This window comes from Neovison vison, chromosome 6 (assembly GCF_020171115.1).
Source record: "Neovison vison isolate M4711 chromosome 6, ASM_NN_V1, whole genome shotgun sequence".
NCBI classification, from domain to species: domain Eukaryota; kingdom Metazoa; phylum Chordata; class Mammalia; order Carnivora; family Mustelidae; genus Neogale; species Neogale vison.
The window spans coordinates 65,995,320-66,015,287 of record NC_058096.1 but is presented as its reverse complement, the minus strand read 5'-3'; the positions used below and the strand labels follow the sequence as shown (position 1 = coordinate 66,015,287).

Genomic DNA, 19,968 nt, shown 5'->3' with positions numbered 1-19,968 from the left:
ATAATAAAAGTCCCTATGGACTGAGTATTTAAATAGTTCTAGATTGTTACTGAGTAACTCCACACACACACCCCTCCCCTAATAGGAATACTGATAATAAATACTTAGCAGCATGGGAAAAAAAAAATCAAGGAGTCATTTGGAAGCCAGAGGGACATGTCTTAATGTTTGCACATTCCAGATTTATTTTCTGATGACCCAAAATAGACCCCAGGTTCATCCAGAAGTTCCTTGGACATCATCAGATATCCGGGGGGGTGGTGCGTGTGTGGGGTTGGGAGTCATAGATCTAGTCTATTTCTACTTGTGCAAACTACTTGGCACACAGTGGTGAGTCTGACTTGGGATCAAATCCTGGATGGACCACTTACTGTCTATGGGAACTTTTTATCTCTATGAGCCTCAGTTTCTTTCAGATCTAGGAGGACAATACTTATTTTGAAGGGTTGTAAATATTACATGTGTAAAGTATCTAGAGGTCTGGCACTTGGTAGGTATTTAATAGGTGTCAGTTATTATAATTTGCAAATAATGGGTAAGGTGATGATCTGAGGAATGTATTACCATTGTATAAACTCTTACTAGATCCAGACATGCAGGGGCAAGTCAGCTTAGAATTCAAAGATCTGCTTTGCATAGTCATTTTTGTTTAATGGCTGTCAAATAAATGCCTAGTGATGTTTATAATGTGACCTAATAAAGGCCTCCGAGGGTTTTTCCAGTTCTCACTGTTAGGATTTTTTCTTATAATAGTCCCCTACTTTCCTGCTTTGATGTGTCAGCCTACCTCAGGAGAGCCCCTAGCCCTCCCCACAGACACCCTGTACAGTATGCTGCCTGAGGCGTTTGGTAAATTCTGGGCTCACTTTTCCTTTGTTCTCCCCTGCCTGACTCCCTGCCTCCGAGGTCTTGTCCTCTGGGGAGATAAGTTAAGTGCTCTGCCAGCCTGCTTGTGTGCCTGGCCTGTTTTTTCTCACTGCCAGTACCTCTTGGATTCCAATTCCAAACATGGTATCCATCTGGGGTCACCCTTTCTTCCGGTGCCAAGAGAGACGCATTCCAAATGGAACACAAGTGTGCCTCCCGTGCTGGGCTCTCCTCATTCTGGTTGGGGACAACAGAGCAGGATGTGGCCACTTTATCCCTCACAGCTAAAGTTTTCAGCCCCTGAGTCCTAGCTTTGCCTCGGGACACGTTAGCTTTTCTGCTGAGAGCCAAATGTGAAGACTGTCCTAAGAAACCTGGAGCCGAGTCAGCTCGCCAGAGCTCTGCGGACAGGGCCAGAGCCTTGCTGAAGGAAAGAGAGAGGGGAAAACAAATTTAAAAATCCTTCATGAAGTGTACTATGCTCTGCCGTTTATTCCCAAAGCTCCTGGAAGCATTCCTCTCAGGAAAGGTGGGCTTGGTGGCGAGAAGCCGGACGTGAAGAAGACTCCTGGGAGGACCGATTAATCCACTTTCTGAATTTCCTCTGTGGGGACAGTCTCCGGGCCCTGCAAGGCTTAGGGGCGCCCTGAAGATGAGTGCTAACAGCAGCACCATGAGCCAGCTAATCTGGCAGGGCCCCGTGTGCGTTGGCTGGAAGCGGGACCTGGAAGGGGCCGTCTACCATCTGGCCAACTGCTTCTTGCTCCTGGGCTTCATGGGGGGCAGCGGGGTGTATGGATGCTTCTACCTCTTCGGCTTCCTGGGCACGGGCTACGTGTGCTGCGTGATGTGGGGTTGGTTGGATGCTTGTGGCCTGGACCTCATCCTCTGGAGCTTCCTGCTGGCCACAGCTTGCCTGCTCCAGCTGGCATACCTGATACACCGGCTGCGCAGGCGCGCCCTCCCGGAGGAGTTCGACGTCCTCTACAAGACGCTGTATCTACCCCTGCAGGTGCCTCTGCAGGTGTACAAGGAGATTGTTCACTGCTGTGAGGAGCAGGTCTTGACGCTGGCCACTGAGCAGACTTATGCTGTGGAGGGCGAGACCCCCATCAACCGCCTGTCCCTGCTCCTCTCCGGCCGGTAAGCTCCTACGTCACAGCTGGGCGTTTCCTCCCTCGGCCCATGCTTCTCGTTTCCTAGTGTGTCCCTTTCCATTCTGAGGCCCTTCCATTGAGGGAAGGATGTGGCAAGTCAAACAAACAAAAACAGGTTTTTTTCTTCCCCAAGCGTGGGTTTGGTTCCTCTTTCTTAGCATTTTCCAAGAGGAAACAAGATCATGAGATAGCTTCTTAATTGGCAGGAAGGACTGTGTGTGCCCTTGGTGCTGGGAGGTGTGGGCTGAGTGTCTCTTGAGCCTGGGTCTAAAATGGCCGCGCACATGCGCGCCCGCACACGTATTACACACACCGGTGGGTCATGTGTAAGCTGCCACAATGTCTGTGAGCTTTGAAAAAGTGGACCTTTTAATAAGGTTGATTTGTTCCTTCCAGATGTATTCAGTATTTCCCAAGTGCCAACTATGTGCACGGAACAGTGAGGGCATCGAGGAAACGGCCCCAGTTATGTTGAGGCTATCCTATAAGAGTCTGTGGGGAAGCCATTTGGTGTACAAGCAGATGGGGAAAGGAAATACTCCCTGTCCTCTTTTCCATTCCCACGTGTTCTGTTGAGAGTCTTAAAGACCAGTGATCAAGTACCAAAAAGACCACACAGTGAAGGAGAAGTGATGACCACACGTGTCTCATTGAGGATCTGGATCTGGTGGAGATACCTGGCTGATTCCTTCAGGCTGGGTGACAACAGAAATGAGCGGAAATGGTCTTAGTCACGATTAGTGTATGCTCTGTCAGCCCACACATGAGTGTTGGCCCTTGACTGACATCTTCTGAACAAATACCACGGGCTCCATGCTGTCCATTTGGGAGGTGGTTGTGGAATCTTTGAAATATAACCCTAGTGGGACTTCTGTGTGGGGCTGAGCATCAAACAGTAAACTATGTAATCTGGTTCACTTGGGCTACCTGGGTGGAAAGGGAGCAAAGTATTTCAAAAGCTTTGTTCTCAGTTTCCTTCCCTGCTTTTTGGAGACAAGGAGAAGGTGATAGAAAAGATGAGGTAGTAATATTACCACAAGGCTCTGATTGCCAGGGTGGCGGGGGAAGAAACCGGATAAGACTGCCAACCACACAGGGAGGGAAAAAAAAAGAGTTTTAGAATGATGATGATGGTACTACAATGACTACTGGTAGCAATAATGTGCATTTCTGTCCTACTGTGTAGAATCAACAGTGTTAGGTATACATGTGATTTTGTTTGGACTCAAGAGTCCTGGGTTGAATGATCTATGAGATTTTTGTGGGGAGACATTTCATTTATGAATAAAGTGAAGTGTAAACAAATGGAATTATTTGTAAACAAATACATGTGTAAATAGAAGTACATTATGACTGTTGCCAAAATGTTTGCCGCCTACAGTTCCATGCTTAAAATAAAAACAATCTGGGATGCCCGGGTGGCTCAGTTGGTTAAGGCTCAGGTCATGAGGAACCCAGAGAGACTGTGGACTCTGAGGAACAAACTGAGGGTTTTGGAAGGGAGGGGATGGGGGGATGGATGAGCCTGCTGGGGGTATTAAGGAGGGCACATATTGCCTGGAGCACTGAGTGTGGTGCATAAACAGTGAATCTTGGAACACAGAAAAAATAAAATTAAAAAACAAGTCTCAGGTCATGAGCCCAGGGTCTAGAGATTGAGTCCACATCAGGCTCCTTGCTCAGTGGGGAGCCTGCTGCTCCCCCTGTTTCTCTGACAAATAAATAAATAAAATTCTTTTTAAAAATAAAATATAGACTACTTAAGAAATATTCTTCTTGGGGCGCCTGGTGGCTCAGTGGGTTGAGCCTCTGCCTTTGGCTCAGGTCATGATCTCAGGGTCCTGGGATAGAGCCCTGCATTGGCTGTCTGCTCAGCAGGGAGCTTGCTTCCCCCTCTTTCTCTCTGCCTGCCCCTCTGCCTACTTGTGATCTCTCTCTCTCTGTCAAATAAATAAAATCTTAAAAAGGAAAAGAAAAGAAATGTTCTTCTTAAGGAGATTCAGGATGTTATTTGTTACCTATAGCTTGTCCGTTCAAAGGAGCTGAGACAGGTGGGAGAAAGGCCTGCAGCACCTGTATGGCATACGATTATTATACGATATTTTAAATCCATTTTTAACATGATGAACTTGCCATGAATTTGTAGAAGACCTCTTCCCTGTGATGAGGAGAGGTGGGTTTGCCTCCTCAATGTGGCTTTTCCTAGTATACTTGGCATCAAAAACCAGAGTCAGAAATTAGACAGTTTTTTTTTTTTCTTGCTTTTCAGGATTTGGAGTAAGAGTTTTATTTGTTATATTTTAATGACATCCTGTCTCAACTTTGCTAAGCTGGAGCTGGAAGAAGAGGTTTCCTGTCTGTGACCAGGCTCCAGTTTTAAGGGAGAATCATTGTACCTCAGGCTGGTTCCAGTTGAGGTACCCAACACCTCAGAGCTGTGAACGAGAACTCTGTGCCAGGAAGTTGGGATTCATGGTGCAGACCTCCCCCATATCACATGCAGGCTCTCATCTGGAGCCCTTTGCTAAAACCTCAGGTGTCCTTTCTGTTTTATTTTAATGTGTGCAACTAGTCCCTTTTAAGACTCAGAAAAACCAAGTGACTGGGCGCCTGGGTGGCTCAGTGGGTTAAGCCGCTGCCTTCAGCTCAGGTCATGATCTCAGGGTCCTGGGATCGAGTCCCGCATCGGGCTCTTTGCTCAGCAGGGAGCCTGCTTCCCTCTACCTCTCTCTCTGCCTGCCTCTCTGCCTACTTGTGATCTCTCTGTCAAATAAATAAATAAAATCTTTAAAAAAAAAAACAAAAAACCAAGTGACTTCCCCAAAGTTTGTCACCTTGTTAAGCTAGGCTTACTGTTGGTGTGTTTCTGTCCTACAGAATTCTCTCGTGCACAGCCTCCTGGGCAGGCAGCTAACTGTGTAGGCTATTCAAGTGGGAGGAAATACCTGTCATCCAGGGGTTCAAGAAGGAAGGAGAGGCTTAAATGATAAAAGGCATGATACACCAATTTAAATGGCTTAAGGGAGCCCCTCAGGCTCATTAGATGTTATACTTTAAATGATGTTTGCTCAAGTGGTCAGATCCCTTGCCTGAGGAGCTGGTAAGAGGATCTTGCGTATTCAGCAGCAGCCTGGTTTTCTCCTAATGTCTGTCTGTCTTCCTGTATTCAGGAAGCTTTTCCCTGAGATGTTGGTCCCCTTTTATAGTGACATGAGTGAGTTCACACAGTTTGTTCAATTGTCCCTTTCTTCTCTCCTTTCTCCCTCCATTCCTACCTTCCTTTCTTTCTTTTCCCCTTCCAAAAAATATTTATTAAAAGCACGAGGGACTAAGGATCCAGTGTTAAAATATGAAAAATACCGCTCTTGCTGTCTAACAAGAAAATCAATAATATTTGACATAGTGGTGAATCACAGCATGATATTTCCAAGGAGAAACATAAGTGCACTCAGAGCATGTACCCGATGGAGCTACTTTTCTGGGGGAGGTCAACAAAACTTCCTGGAAGAAAGAATGTTTAGGCTGAGACCTGAGGAGAAGGTGGAGGTTGGGAAGAGATCCAGCCAGAGGGGACAGACTATGTGGAGAACCTGAGGTAGGAGAGCCTGACACTTCATTTTCTCTTATTATGACTCGGGGAAGTTCTGCCTGGCTGTCTCTCTAGACTACCTGGTCTTGTATGAGCACCTGTGTCTCTGCCATGGGGTACTATGGGCTGACACCACATCCGTGGCTTGGCGTGGATCTATCTTCCATCTTTAGGTTGTCAGACAAAAGGCAACAGCTTATTGGTGAAGGTCTTTGGTAATTTGTGTGCATGCGTGTACGCAGGCATTCATTAGGAGCAAGATTTGAAGCGCTAATGTCCCATTTGGCCAGAACTTAATCACGTGGCTATACCTAGCTGCAAGGGAGGTAGGGAAATGCGATCTAGCCGAGCAAGCCCCGCTAAAACTCTGGCACTGTGGAGGAAAGAAAAGAGCAGATAGGGGAAAACAGACTACCACACCACCATCTGTCCCCATCCTCATCGACTTCCCAGCATGCTGTTCGTTTTTCAAAAGTCAGCTCAGATGTCATCTTTGAGAAGTCTACCACTTGAAGAGATCTAATCTCTCTCCCTCCTCTATTCTCCCGTTTCACAAGACCACCCATGGACTTATAGGCAGTTATGGACACGTCTGTGATTTCCACTAAATTGTGAAATCCTTAAAGGCAAGGATTAGCTCATACCCATCTCTGCTTTTCCAGACCTCAGGACCCCAGGAGGTACTCATGCATATGTATTTAGCCAGTAAAGCTCCAGTAAAAAATGGAACAATAGCTCCTTCCCCTTGGACAGAGTGTACCTCAGAGATCTCTTTGTCTGCCCCCCTTTGTTTGACAGAGACCTCCTTTCCTGGTATAATTCAACCTTAGGGAGAGCTTGAAGCTGAAACTCTGAGTTTTCTGGGGGAAAGGGGAAAAACCCATATAGGATCCTAATCATTTTCCATTTTTATTTTTTATTATTTTTTAAAGATTTTACTTACTTACTTACTTACTTACTTATTTATTTAACAGAGAGACACACAGCGAGAGAGGGAACACAAGCAGGGGGAGTGGGAGAGGGAAAAGCGGGCTTCCAGCCAAGCAGGAACCCTGATGTGGGGCTCCACCGCAGGACCCTGGGATCAGGACCTGAGCCCAAGGCAGATAGATGTTTAATGACTGAGCCACCCAGATGCCTCGTATTTCCCATTTTTAAATACATAATTTGGACGGAGGAGGGTTTAGGTGGCCACTTCCCTTTCTCCACATAGTCTCTTCTCTCCCTTTGCCAGAGTTCGTGTGAGCCAGGATGGGCAGTTTCTTCACTACATCTTCCCTTACCAGTTCATGGACTCTCCAGAGTGGGAATCTCTGCAGCCCTCTGAGGAGGGTGTGTTCCAGGTAATGGGGAGCCAGTGCTGGGACCGCCCCACCCTCTCCCACTGTGACCCAGGAATATGCCCCCCTCCATTCTTCCCCACTCACCTCTGTTCTTTGAACCACTGCCAATGTGAAGCTAGGGGTGGGAGCGCTCTCCTTCTGTGGAAAGAGGGCCAGGGCTGCGGGTGGGGGTGTGGGGAGGTACTAATCCTCGAGAGGCCATGTCACTATGCCCAAAACTCGTGAAGACCACTGTGACCACAAAATAAAAACCCACACCCCTTAAAGAGTAACCTAAGACCTTTAGTGACATCTAGCCACGTCTCCAGCCCCTTCCTCCTTCACACTTTTTGCTCATACCAGCCATATGGAACAGAACAACTAGCACTTCCCTAAATACATCCCCCTGTTTTTGCAAGGGCCACACTTGACCCCTCCTGTACCTTCTATCTGAAATGCATTCCCCCCTGTAAATGAGGCGATGGTATCTTAACTTCCTCTGAAGCTTGCCCAGATTGACCTCATGGGCTTCGAATCCCCACAGCTTCATGTTCCTGTCTGTGTGCCTTTCTATTCCTTCTACTTATGCTGACTGGGACACATTGCTCTCTGCTCTAATGATCTGGTTTCATTTCCTAACTCTTTGAGGTAGAAATCTGGGCTTCCTCTTCTCTCTGTTCCCAGGCTCCAAAGAACAGTACCCTGAACACAGTAGGTGTTCAATAAAGCTTTGCCAAACTGGCTTGGCAGAGGTGTTCAATAAAGCTTTGCCAAACTGGCTTGGCAGAGGGCAGTTGGTGTCTCAGGGAAGTCTATGAGGCAGATACAGACATGCTCCAGGGTGGGGGCCTGGCTGCTTGGCCCCTGCTCTCTTCTCTGCCCATCCTTCAAACCTCAGTTCCTTGCTTTGTAGCTCTCACTTATTGACTGGCTAGTATGTGTCAATGTGCACTAAGTATTACATTGCCTTACTGATTCTCACCACAACCCTCTGGGGTGGATATTATCATTTTCCCATTTAACAGATAAGGACATTGAGGCTCCAAAACATCAAGCAGTTTGCCCAAGGTCTTCATTCAGAAAATGGCAAAGTGAAGTTGCCTTGCTCTTGCTCTGCTCTGCTATTGCTATTCTTTTTGAAAACGAGCAGGGCACCAAGAGAGTGAAGTACACACACATATACACACACACAGAAACACACACACACACATACCCTATTACAGGGACTTCCCAGTCCAGATAGTTCACTACTACTGGGTTCCATGTGAATTTTACCACTTCTGTCGGGTACCCCCTCAAACTAGTATATGAGCTAACCCCAGAATAGACACCTGCCAGGAAGGGCCACCTGGCTGGGCCTGTTTCTGCCCCAGCCTGACTCCTGGCCCTGTGAGGACAGACCCTGAGAGGCAATCCCGATCCCACTGCTGGACCACCAGCCATAGGCCTCCACTGATCCTGTTCCCCTTCCACCACGCACACCCCCACCCTCTCCAGCCAGCCAAGCAGCCTTCTGTGAGAACTCCTTCAGGCCCCTAAGAACCTCCGGGAGGGCAGAGTCAGGTTCTGAGCCAGCCAGACCAGCCTCTGTTCCTGACACCGACACCGAGGAACAGGTGGGGGATAAGCCGCGTGTCCTCCCCTAAGCGCTGCTTGAAAGGAGAGACTATAACCCCAGATGGCCTCTCAGCCTGGAATGTAGCTACTGTCAGATTCCTCCCATTTATATTTTTAGTGCGCACCTCCTTTGGGAGCAGTGAGATCCACACGTTCGCTATTGGCTCTGTAAAGTCCCATTTCCTCTTTGCAAATGTCAGGCGTTGTCCTGAGTTATAGTTCATGCTGTCCTTGCCTTTTGCAGTTACAGTCTTAGCGAACTAATAGGGCAATCCACAGTGACCGAACCATAATTCTTATTGTGTTTACCACTAATGAATCAATGTTCCATCACACCTCTCAGCAATCCAATTAAATAAGAATTTATGGGCTATTCAGCACTGGGACCCTCTCGTTAGTCACCAAGAACATAGCATAGAGGATATCGCACGGAAATCATCATTATTTCTCCAATTTACGTCGTGCCTTACTGGACCCAAACCCTCTTTCCATATGTAACTTCATTTAACCCACTTAACAAGACTCTGAAATGAGAATTAGACAAAAAAGTTGTCAAAACTTTATTACAGACAAATGCATATATATATGGGAACCAGGCAATAAGCTGGGTCTTCTTCCTGAAGACCTGAAGACCTTTGAGGAAGGATTTTATATAGGACCTGTGAAAGTGACATTCAGTCGTTTTGCAGCATATAAGATTGGTGGTCTTTACCTGACTCATTCATTCACTTCAGTAATGTTTACTGAACAATTATAATATACAAGGCACTGTTAAAGTGCTTGGGATGTGTCAGTGAACAGTACAGAGGAAGTTCCCTGCCTTCATGCAATTTGCATTCTAGTGGGGGAGATAAAAAATAAGCCATAGACATAATGAATAATTATGTAATATGTAAAGATAATGAGGGCTAGTTAAAAAAAAAAATAGAGTGGTATACAGGAGGTCTCATTGCAATTTTAAATATGGTGATCATAGAAGTCTTTGTTGAGCAGGTGACATTTGAGCAAAGACCTGAGAGAGGTGATAGTGTGAGCTCTGAGAAGCCGAGGGCATAGCATATTAGACAGAGAGAAGAGCCAGTGCAAAGGCCCTGTGGTGGAAGGGACTAGCATGTGTGAGGTACAGAAAGGATGCCTGGAACAGAGAGAGGACAGGGGGAGAATAGCCAGAGAGGAAGTCAAAGATGGGATGAGGAATCACATCATGTAGGGTTGGTGCATAAGTCTAAATAGAGCCAAAAGGATTTCCTATAATGTGTTGGATGTAGTGTGTGAGAGAGAAAGAAGATCAAGGAGGACTCTAAGGCTTTTGGTCTGAGCAACTGGTAAGATGGAGCTGCTCCTCAGTGGGGAGCCTGCTTCTCCCTCTACCTCTGTTGACCCCCACTGGAGCTCTCTCTTCTCAAATAAATAAATAAAATCTTTTTAAAAATTTTGAGACATTATTGTGGCCAATCCGATTATTAAAAATTGTGTGATTTGGGGCCGCCTAGGTAGCTCAGTTGGTTAAACATCTGACTTTGGCTCAGGTCATGATCCCAGGGTTGGATCAGGTCCCACATCTATTTTCCTGGTCAGTGGGGAGCCTGCTTCCCCCTCTGCCTACTGCTCCCCAGATTGTGCTCTCTCTCTCTCTCACTCTCTCTCTCTGACAAATAAAGTCTTCTTAAAAAATTGTGTATTCTACACCCTGGTCCTTTACTATCCAGGCACATTTCTAGTTTAACCCTAGCTTTACCACCCATCATTGCTTTAACAAGCATTTATCAAGCACCTGCTCATATTGGGCACATTGCCTAGCCTGCAAGTGTAATTTAGCTTTGCGTCGTGTGCCCCTAGCGAGTGCTCAGAAATCCCTAGGTGGCTAAATAAATGAAGAGTGGGGTGCCCTCGACTTTCTGCTCCTCAGATCTCCTCTTCCTTCATGCCCTTCCTCTGACCTTAGCCATCAGATCTCTTTGATGAGTTGTTGTGACCTCGTCAAGAGCGGCTTCCTGGGCCTGAATTCCAGGCCGGCATTCTGCCACTTGACGCAGCCTGGCCTGCCTAATCAGAAGCTCTTCTGTTAACTGAATTGCTTTCCAACCCGTCCTTAATCCCTCTTGCAATATGTTTATCCTTCTTTATTCTCAAAACAAACTGTCATCACCATGTCAGCCTATCTTCAGAGCAGTAGGAGGCCCCATCTTTCTCACGAGATCCCAACAGACTCAGAATCTCCCTTCGCTGTTAATGGTATCAGCCGTGGGACCACAGAATGTGAGAGCTGAGGAGACTGGGCCTAGAGGCTGAGGCTCCAAGGGGGTGAAGGCCCCTTGGTGAGTGGATGAGTGAGTGGATGGCTGGACCCAGGGCTCCTGACAAAGCCCCCCTCCACATCACAAGTAAAAGTCATTCTCCGGACCTCCTTCAGGCAAGGCCATGGCGGGCGCTGCCACAATTTCTTTAACGAAAGTAAAGCTGTTTTTTGAGTAACTCTATGTTTCTCTGTGCTAAGCATGGACACATAGTCTTAATTCAAATCTTCACTCTCTTCTCCGGAACCCCCCTCAGGTCACTCTGACTGCTGAGACCCCATGTAGCTACATTTCCTGGCCTCGGAAAAGTCTCCACCTTCTTTTGACCAAAGAGCGATATATTTCCCAACTCTTCTCAGCCCTGCTGGGCTATGACATCTCAGAGAAGCTCTACGCTCTCAATGACAAGCTCTTTGCCAAGTTTGGGCTGCGCTTCGACATACGTCTCCCCAGCCTCTACCATGTCCTGGGTCCCTCAGCCTCGGATACAGGGCCTGAGTCCGAGAAGGATGACGAGGAAGCCCGTGAACCAGCCTTGCCCACATCCGCCCAGCAAACACCCCCTTGCTCTCCTCTTCCAACGGCCACCAGCCCTCCTGCACCTCCTTCCTGGGCCAGGTTGTCCCGGCCCGACAGCGGCATCCTGGGTGAGGACTCCACCAGTCTGGTGCTGGAGGATTTTGAGGAGGTGTCGGGATCAGAATCGTTCATGGATTATAGGAGTGATGGGGAGTACATGAGGTGAGGGAGAACTAACACGGGCACGGCCACCCGGCTCAGGATCCTGTGTAAGTACTCAGAAGGCAGCTGGCATGCCTTCCTGCCAACAGTTGGCCTCCACTGGGCTTGTAAGGGCACAAAAACTCGTTCACAGAGCCTGTCCTCTCAGAGGACTCCCAGCAAGTGGCACTAACCCAACCTTGCAGTAGCAGCTCACTCCAGGTGCATGCAAGGCATGAGGGGATTTTTTTTTTTTGACTCATTTTTTATTAAGTATGATTGCATTTTGGAAAATGGGCTTGTTGACATTTTAAGCAATCAAATGATTGCAAAACTGTGAGTTTGTGCAGCGTTAAGGCCTTAGAGAGCGAGGGCTAAAGGGGATTTTATTTGTGGCATGTGTTTTAAATGGGGGGGGGAAGCTGACATGGTTCTAATTCCTATCAGTTCTTCCTAGTGTAGAGGCAGCTCTGAAAGCAATCACTGCTTGGATTGGCAGCTAGCTCTGAAAATCACAAATTTTAAAGAGGCTTGTGATAGAGGCTGATAACCCCGGGAGGAAAATGTCCCACCTTACTCTCGTCTTCCCCGTGGAGAGACCTTGCTTATTCAGGCAGATGATGCTGCTGAATCATCTGCCTGATGCTGCTCTGTTACTATGATCATACGGGTAAACAACAGCCTGGCCTTCCCCTAACCTGTGTGAGGTGGATGGGCACAAATGTGGGAGGGCCTAACAGGAAGGGCAGGATTTCCCTCACAGCTCAGGAGAATGCACAAGAAAGCCTATATAGAGTAGTTCTGGGAAATGGTTGCTCTCGCATTGCTGTGACATTTTCCTCTGGGACTCCACCTAGCCATGGCGGAGGCCTGGCTTTTCCTGAGGAAAATCCCACTCTTGCCAGTTGGGAAGACATTTCCAAGTGTGTGTGTGATGCAGGGGCCTACGAGACGCGTCATCCTTTGGGAAGCACTGACAAATTTTTTAAAGAAACTAGCCCGGGGAGGAAGGTTTCTAAGGTACACAAGGTGAATGAGTGAATGTATAGTTTGTAAGAACAAGTTATGTAAATGGTGAAAGAGGCTGGGGAGGCAAATGGTAAAAGTTAAATGTCTGGTTTCATAGACATGAATTTGTCATCTCCTGTAGTGCTAATGTCCCTAAACCCACAGATTCCATGGATCTATGCAGGACCCGAGATCACTCATTGCCTTCCTCCATTTGCACTGATCACTGTCCTACTTGTCCACTGTGCGGATTTTTGCCACCCTTCTCGTCCACCCCCATCCACGCATGTGAGTCCTGTCCGGTGGATCCCTCTCCTTGTCCAGCACGCCTAAGCATCTGTACACAGTCTTCACTCCCTGCAGCTCTTGGTGCTCTCGTGTTTCTCCTGCTTTCTTCTCTTCTCCTGTTTCTATTTGCTCCTCTTTCTTTCCTCTTTCTGACTTCTGCTTAGTCCTTGGTTGCCTCCATTTGCTGCTCAGAAGAAAAAAAGTCCTTTCTTCCTCTCCTCCTCTTCCTCCTCCTCCTCCTTCTTCTTCTTCTTAGGTAATTTCTCCTCCCAATATCTATCCCTTACATTTTCCCCATTTTATCATTCATGTATTTCTCCATTACCTTCTTTTCCTCCCCCCTATTTTCCTGCCTTGTTCTTTCTCCAAAATTACCCTGCACCCCCATCTTTGTCTTTAATCCATACCCTTCCAAGATCAGTACGTCTCCCTCTGCTACAGATAAAACCATTTGAGTGAAGGTGTGAACATTCCCAGCTGTGGGTGGCTACACATTTCCGGCACGAGTTTTCCCAGACATTAGAAAGCAGCACGATAAACAGAAAGAGCCAGACTAGGCACCTGCAGTCCTGCCTGGCTTCTGTGTCTGGGCCTGCTACTTTTTACAAACCACACAACCTCACCACACCTCCCTTTCTGCGTTTGAGTGTGTTGGACCAGCTGGACCCCAAGGTCTCAGTGGATTTACGTAAGAGGGCAATGGATGAGTTGTTCCTAGGAGGAAAATAGAAACAGGCAGCTGTATAAGGGACATGGGCCGCAGGGCTTCCGAGTGTCTTTCAGCAAGAACCCTCTGCCATATTTCACTACAGCTTCTCTTTTGACTTGGGACTGTCCTCCTTGCTGAATGATGGGTCCTGCTTGATTAGAAGTCCCCTCCATGCTGCATGAAGAGCCTACTCCCTACCATGTGATGACAAGTGCAGATGTTCTAAGTGAAAGAAGGTCACCACTCAGTCTCCAAGCCCCTCCGCCCTTAAGACTCCCACACGAAATACCCTTTTGCCAATTCAGCGTTTTCTGAGACAACTGCTCATATAACCACCTTTCTAAAGTATTGGTATTGGCAGTGTAAAGAGAGTTGGCTTTTTAATGTTTGTTTATTTAGGTAATAGAAAGGGGGGAAAACATTATTGATTTCCAAACTACAGAATTTTGAAAACCTGGTCAAGTTGTACAAATTTCAGATGACTTTCCATTCAGTCTGTGATCATGAGATCCTTTTCTGGAATTGTGTTGTGGGGTGCTTGGTTTGACTTAATTGGCCATTAGAACCCTTCTAGGGCTATTCCTTTACTGAGTAAGCAGAGTCCCTTGTGATAAGTAGCAATATACTACTGTGTCCTTTATAACACAGGGCACAACTCACCCTCTGTGCTGGGCCCTTACCAGCATTGTAAGCTCAGTGCTGTTCGTCCTGGCACAGCACTTACGTAAGAGGCAGGAAGCTGGCTGCATTGGGGCTCATTGAGAATGAAAGGGCTTCATCACATTGACACAGGGCTTGTGCCTCACACCAGGACTGGCTAAAAATAGTCTGGGCTTCCGATAGAGCTCTCTTTGGAAGACAGTGCATCTTTTAGTCTCGCGGTGCCCAGAATTGAATGTTGCTTCTTTTAATGCCAAGCAGCACTGCACCATAAGGCACTCAAGCAGGGTCTTCCAGTCAGACCTCACCTTAACCCGGCCTTCACGACACACTTGGGTCCTGCGGACACTCTCCAGAATGTTCCATTACGTGTCTTCCTTACAGGAGATGCTCGGTGAATGTAACTCTGGAGTGAGCAAAGAAGTCAGAGAGTTTGTGGTCTGCTGGCACAAATTAATTGAACGCTGTTTGAATTTTGGCCAATTTTGATTATGTTTTCAAGTTATTCTGAAAACTCTGTGATTTGAAAGTAGAAGCCATATGTTGCTGCCTTTCTCCCTATTATTTAAATTAAAAAGCAAGCAAATGCTTTTTACAGATTACAATAGGAAGGCTAATTGTGGTCAGGGAAGGAGCACACAATCAACTGGCCAGACCCTCACCTCCTTTGTGAGGTTCGTTGGTTCAGGGGGAGACAGAATACTGTCACACTATACCCACTCTGTTGATTCTCTACTCATCACATGTAGCTTCTCTCTATGACAGCTGTAAGGTGCTGGTGTAGCTGTCAGTTTTGTTAAACAGCACTTTTCTCACAGAAACCACTGGAAAGACTCCTGGAGCGGACAATGTGCCCTTGACTGTGGCATGGCAGGAACTGCCCCGGGGCCTCGGGTTCTGGGTCTCTGAAGGTAGCACCCCTCCCCCCTGCCAAGGCCCCGTATTGTGTCGGCTCAGCAAGAGGCAGTGGCTCCCTGCCAGCCCCCTGACTCACAGCCTCCTGTCCCCCCTGCCCAATCCATTGTTCTCCCACTTGTGTTGTACTAGCCTCATTCACCTACCCCTCCCTTTGTGAAAATAAAAGACATGGTCCTCATTAAAGCCATCATTCTGCCATACAGATGTTTTGGAAACCCATTCGGTAGCGCCAGATAAGAAGTAGAGCTCTATAGATTCTTCACAGGAAGCACCAGGAGTTGATCTCTTGGTTTCTGCCCCCATAAAACAAGAGGTTGAGCTAAGTAACTTCAAAGCGGGTTCATCATCATACTCTAGAAGAAATGATTCAAGGCTACAACTGCCCCTACCACGTCAGGCTTTGGGTACAGCTGAAACAGTGGGAATTAGCAGAAGAAGATAAAACGGGACAGAACAATGGGAAGTGAGGCAAGCTAGCTGGAGAGACAGTGCTGAAATCCTTCCTCTTTTTCTTTCCACAGCTTCTAGAACTCCTCTCCACAGTTACTCTCAAGCTATGTCCAGGGGACAGGCCCCCTTGGCTCCAACCCACACTCCTGAACTTTAAGGATCCATGGACTGTCTTTTTCTCTGGCCACAAAAATCTTCACAGGAAGCTCACCCCGTCTTACCCACTGGAGGGCTCACGGGCCAGGTCTGGGCAGGCTCAGGAGACATCGGTGCTGCAGTGACACGAGGGCCCCAGCAACTTGTAGAAATTTGCCCTCACCAGCCTTCCTTCCAGGAGGAGGCACGCAGAAGTGCAAAATCACTGATTACATCCTTCACAAACTGCAGAATCTTGGGCAAGTTCCACAGGCTCTCTGAGCCTCCCCTGTAAAGTTGGGACTTAGAAAACCCATCTCACAAGGTTGTTGTGAGCATCAGATGAGATGACTTAGGTAATGCACCTCAGACATGGCGTGGCACCTCATGAGCACTCAATAAATCACTCCATTTATTTTCCCTGATGTTTCTTTGAACTGTCGGGAAGGGTCTCTGAAGCCAGCTAGACCAGAACTTTTCACGATTTGCTTATTCATTTGGTTGGGGGGTTTTTTACCGTTAGATTTAATTTATGGAAGTAGAAATTAAAAACCTAGTTTTCCTTTAAGCTTTGAAGTTCAACTTACAAATTTCTTGCTCTCTTTAGGAGCCTAGCATTAAACAATAATTTTTTAGGGGGACTTCAACAAGCTCAGTTAATTAAATTTCCTTAAACATTTTAAAGTGGGTTTATCAAATTAACACATTCTATTTTACTTTTTCCCTAAATACTTCAACACATATTTTGTTATCCATTGGCATGTAACATTCATACTTGAAACAGTGACTTAAGATAGTTTATTTTGCTGATGTACGTGGGGCTCAACTGGGCCCCACTGGGCTGTTGTCACTCAAGGTCTCTCATGCTGTCATGTTCAGATAGCGGCTCAGGCTAGTGTCACCTCCAAGACTTCTTCACTCGTGTTTGGGGCCCAGTCTGGGGACACACAAACAGCTGGGAGCCCTTGGGCATCTCCCTTTTTCTCTCTCCCAAGAGTTTGTTCATTGTGTTGCTGTTTGCAAAATTGCTGTTGCAATCATTTGTTGCATGAATAGACCTAGTGTATTTATCTATTCTACTGCTAATAGGCATTTGGGTTGTGAAATTACTCAAATGTTGGGTACATGTATGTTCAACCACAGTAAATACTGCCAATCAGTTCCCTAAGTGGTTGTACCAATTAATATTTCCACCAGCATGTGAGTTCTAGATGTTTCGCTTCTGGCATGTGACAGTTCTAGATGTTTCACATCTGGCATGTGAGAGTTCTAGATGTTTCGCATCCTCCCAATTGTTGACCTTGTCATTTTAAAAAATACTTTATCCATTGGGTGTAGGTAGCAGCATACTGTTGTAGTTTTCATTTAAGGGAAATTTTCATTTCTCTAAAGAGCAATAAGGTTGAGTACTTTTTCATGTTTTTATTAGCCATATAGATATCCTCTATTGTGAAGTGTCTATTCTTATTCTTGCCCATTTCTATATTCATTTATATGCTTTTGCTTATCTACTTAAAAGAATTATTTAAATATTCAAATTAAAAGTCCTTCACGGCTTATATATATTCAAATATATTCTCCCACTTTGTGAATCTTCTCTTTTTTCTATAAATCATGTCTTTTTAAAAGTTTTATTTATTTATTTATTTATTTGAGAGAGAGAGAACATGAGTGAACAGAAGGAGAAGAACAGAAGGAGAGAATCTCAAGCAGACTCCCCACTGAGTGTGGAGTTCAACTGGGGGCTCAATCCCACAACCCATGATGAGGCCATGACTTAAACTCAAATCACCTGCAGTCAGGCACTTAACCTACTAAGTCACACAGTTGCCCCTGAACATATGTTCTTAGTTTCAGTATAGTCATTTATCCATTTTTTTTTTACTCTATCATTAGTCCTTTCTGTGTCATGTTTAAGACATCTTTTCCTCCCCTGAAGATATTCTTCTGCTACCCTCTAGATGTTTTATTGTTCTGCATTTCACAGTTAGACCTACAGTCAACCTGGATTTGATTTTTGTGTATGGTGTATGGTATGGTATGAAATAAGGATTAAATTCTTTATTTTCGGGACGCCTGGGTGGCTCAGTTGGTTGGACGACTGCCTTCGGCTTAGGTCATGATCCCAGAGTCCCGGAATTGAGTCCCGCATTGGGCTCTCAGCTCCATGGGGAGTCTGCTTCGCTCTCTGACCTTCTCCTCGCTCATGCTCTCTCTCACTGTCTCTCTCTCAAATAAATAAATAAAATCTTAAAAAAAAAATTCTTTATTTCCAGTGGCTATCCAATAGACTGAGCACTATTTACTGAAAAACTTATCCCATCCCCACAAGTGTCCAGTGTCCCCTTTGTCATAAATCAAATGTTTAAATAACTTACAAATTCTAATCATTAATCCAGAGTCTTCAGGATTTTCTATAGATTCAAATATATTATCTCTAAGTAATGATGGTTTTATTTCTTCCTTCCTAACCTATACCTTCCCCTTCTTCCTTTCTCCTCCTTCTTTTTCTTTTGATGCCTTGTTGTGCTGGATAGGGGCTCCAGTACAGGGATGAATGGAAGGGATAATGAAGACATCCTTCTCTCATACCTGACCTTAAGGAAAACGTTTTCAGTATTTTATCATCAAGTATGATGCGTGTTATTAGGTTTTTACAATAGCCCTATCAGATTAATGAAGTTCTATTCCTAATCTGCTGAGGGTTTTTTTTTTAAATCATGGATAAGTATAGAATTGCATTAAATGGTTTTCTACACTTATTGAGATTTTTCTCCCTACTCCTGTTAATGAATTCCATTAATAATGTGATTTTTAAAATAACCTTGTATCCTGGAGCAAATCCAATTGTATTACATGATATTTTCATCTTTGCCTATTTCTGAACTTAGTTTGTAAGTTTTGTTTTTTTTTTAGGAATTTTGCATCTATGCATTTTGTAGTATCGTTGTCAGGTTTGATATCAGGGTTATGTCAATTTTCTAAAAAGAATTAGGGAGTATTCTCTTTCTTCCTTCCTATTCCTGTTCTTTAGAAGAGATCTTAAAACCAAACAGCTTCATTACTCTTGAGTACCACCCACCCACATTACCTCCTACTCTGCCTTCTTTCCACTCAGTTGCTCAGGCCCAGAACCTTGGAGTCTTTCCCCCTGTCTTAGTTCTAGCTTCAAAATGGGTACATGTATATTCACCACCTTCACTGCCACCACTAATTTCAAGCTACCATTTCTTTCATACCTAGATTAACTTCAATAGACCTAGAACTGGTCCCCCCCCATCTCTCTCCTTTCTCCTCCCTATAATCTATTGTATACACAGCAAAGTGGCCATTTAAACATGAATATGATCTCATCACTCTCTTGCTCCAAATTTCAAATGGTTTCCAATTATACTTAGAATAAAATCCAGACTTCTTAACCATGTGATATTAGGATCAATCTATTATGACTTAATAGCACAAATGTTTATTTCTCTCTTAAAGTCTGCGTAGAGTCTGCATGACTCATGAGGGTAACCGTCATCGTGTTGCAACTTGGTGATTCAATCTACTTTGACCTTCTGGCTCTGTCCCCTGCAAAAAGAAACAGTTTGACATTCTGGTACTGGCTTTTTGATGCTGTGGCCCAGAAGGGAGACAAATCACTTCTGTCCAGAGTCCATTGACTAAAGATAGTCACACGGACTCATTTAATAATCAACTTTGTGCTTTGCTGATTAAAGAGACTGGGGAATGTGAGGAAGCAAAAGGCATGATTGGCGAGTCCTATTCTTCTGGCCACTTACAAGCCAGAAAGCCCTACCCGCCTGTCCTTCAGCTATATTACATTCTGATCTCATTCTTATGTATACTGTTTCAGCCACACTGTGCTTTTGAGTGCCTGTCAGGCATACCTAGCTTCTTTCTATATTATGGTCTTTACAGGGGGGTTTTCTCTCTGAAATGCTTATCCCTCCCAACTTCTCCTGGCTGACTTCTTCTGGCCATTCCGTTATCAGCCCCTGTCACCATCCCAGCTAAAATACCCACTCACCTCACTGTCACCTTCTGTCCCCTTGTTCTGCTTGGACTTTCTTCAGAGTCTTATTTTCTCCTCCCTCCCCTTTTGGGATTCCAATTATGTGCTTGATAGAACTGTTAAGTGTGTTCCCCAGAGCTCTTACGATCTTTTCTCAGTTTTTCTCCCTGAAATTACACTGTGTATTTCTTTTCTTGTTTGAGTTCTCTCTTC

General features: G+C 45.7%; 1 protein-coding gene across 2 annotated transcripts; it reads left to right on the top strand.

Annotated features, from left to right (window-relative positions):
• The first annotated feature begins 1,519 nt into the window (after positions 1-1,519).
• Positions 1,520-16,111, top strand: POPDC2 (popeye domain containing 2). Of its 2 annotated transcripts, XM_044255066.1 has the most exons (4): positions 1,520-2,010; positions 6,848-6,956; positions 11,106-11,496; positions 15,674-16,111. In XM_044255066.1, the coding sequence occupies exons 1-4, from the start codon at positions 1,520-1,522 to the stop codon at positions 15,757-15,759; spliced, it is 1,077 nt and encodes a 358-aa protein (XP_044111001.1). In that variant the 3' UTR covers positions 15,760-16,111. The 2 variants fall into 2 exon arrangements, with proteins under 2 accessions (XP_044111001.1, XP_044111000.1); XM_044255065.1 differs by lacking the exon at positions 15,674-16,111 and having other exon boundaries at positions 11,106-11,758.
• The last annotated feature ends 3,857 nt before the right edge of the window (positions 16,112-19,968 follow it).

Excerpts from the sequence above, each read along its gene's own strand:
- POPDC2 (XM_044255065.1), top strand. The coding sequence starts at position 1,520 with ATGAGTGCTAACAGCAGCACCATGAGCCAGCTAATCTGGCAGGGCCCC. Across the intron at positions 2,011-6,847 it reads TCCCTGCTCCTCTCCGGCCG|AGTTCGTGTGAGCCAGGATG; the intron begins GTAAGCTCCTAC and ends TCCCTTTGCCAG. Across the intron at positions 6,957-11,105 it reads CTGAGGAGGGTGTGTTCCAG|GTCACTCTGACTGCTGAGAC; the intron begins GTAATGGGGAGC and ends AACCCCCCTCAG.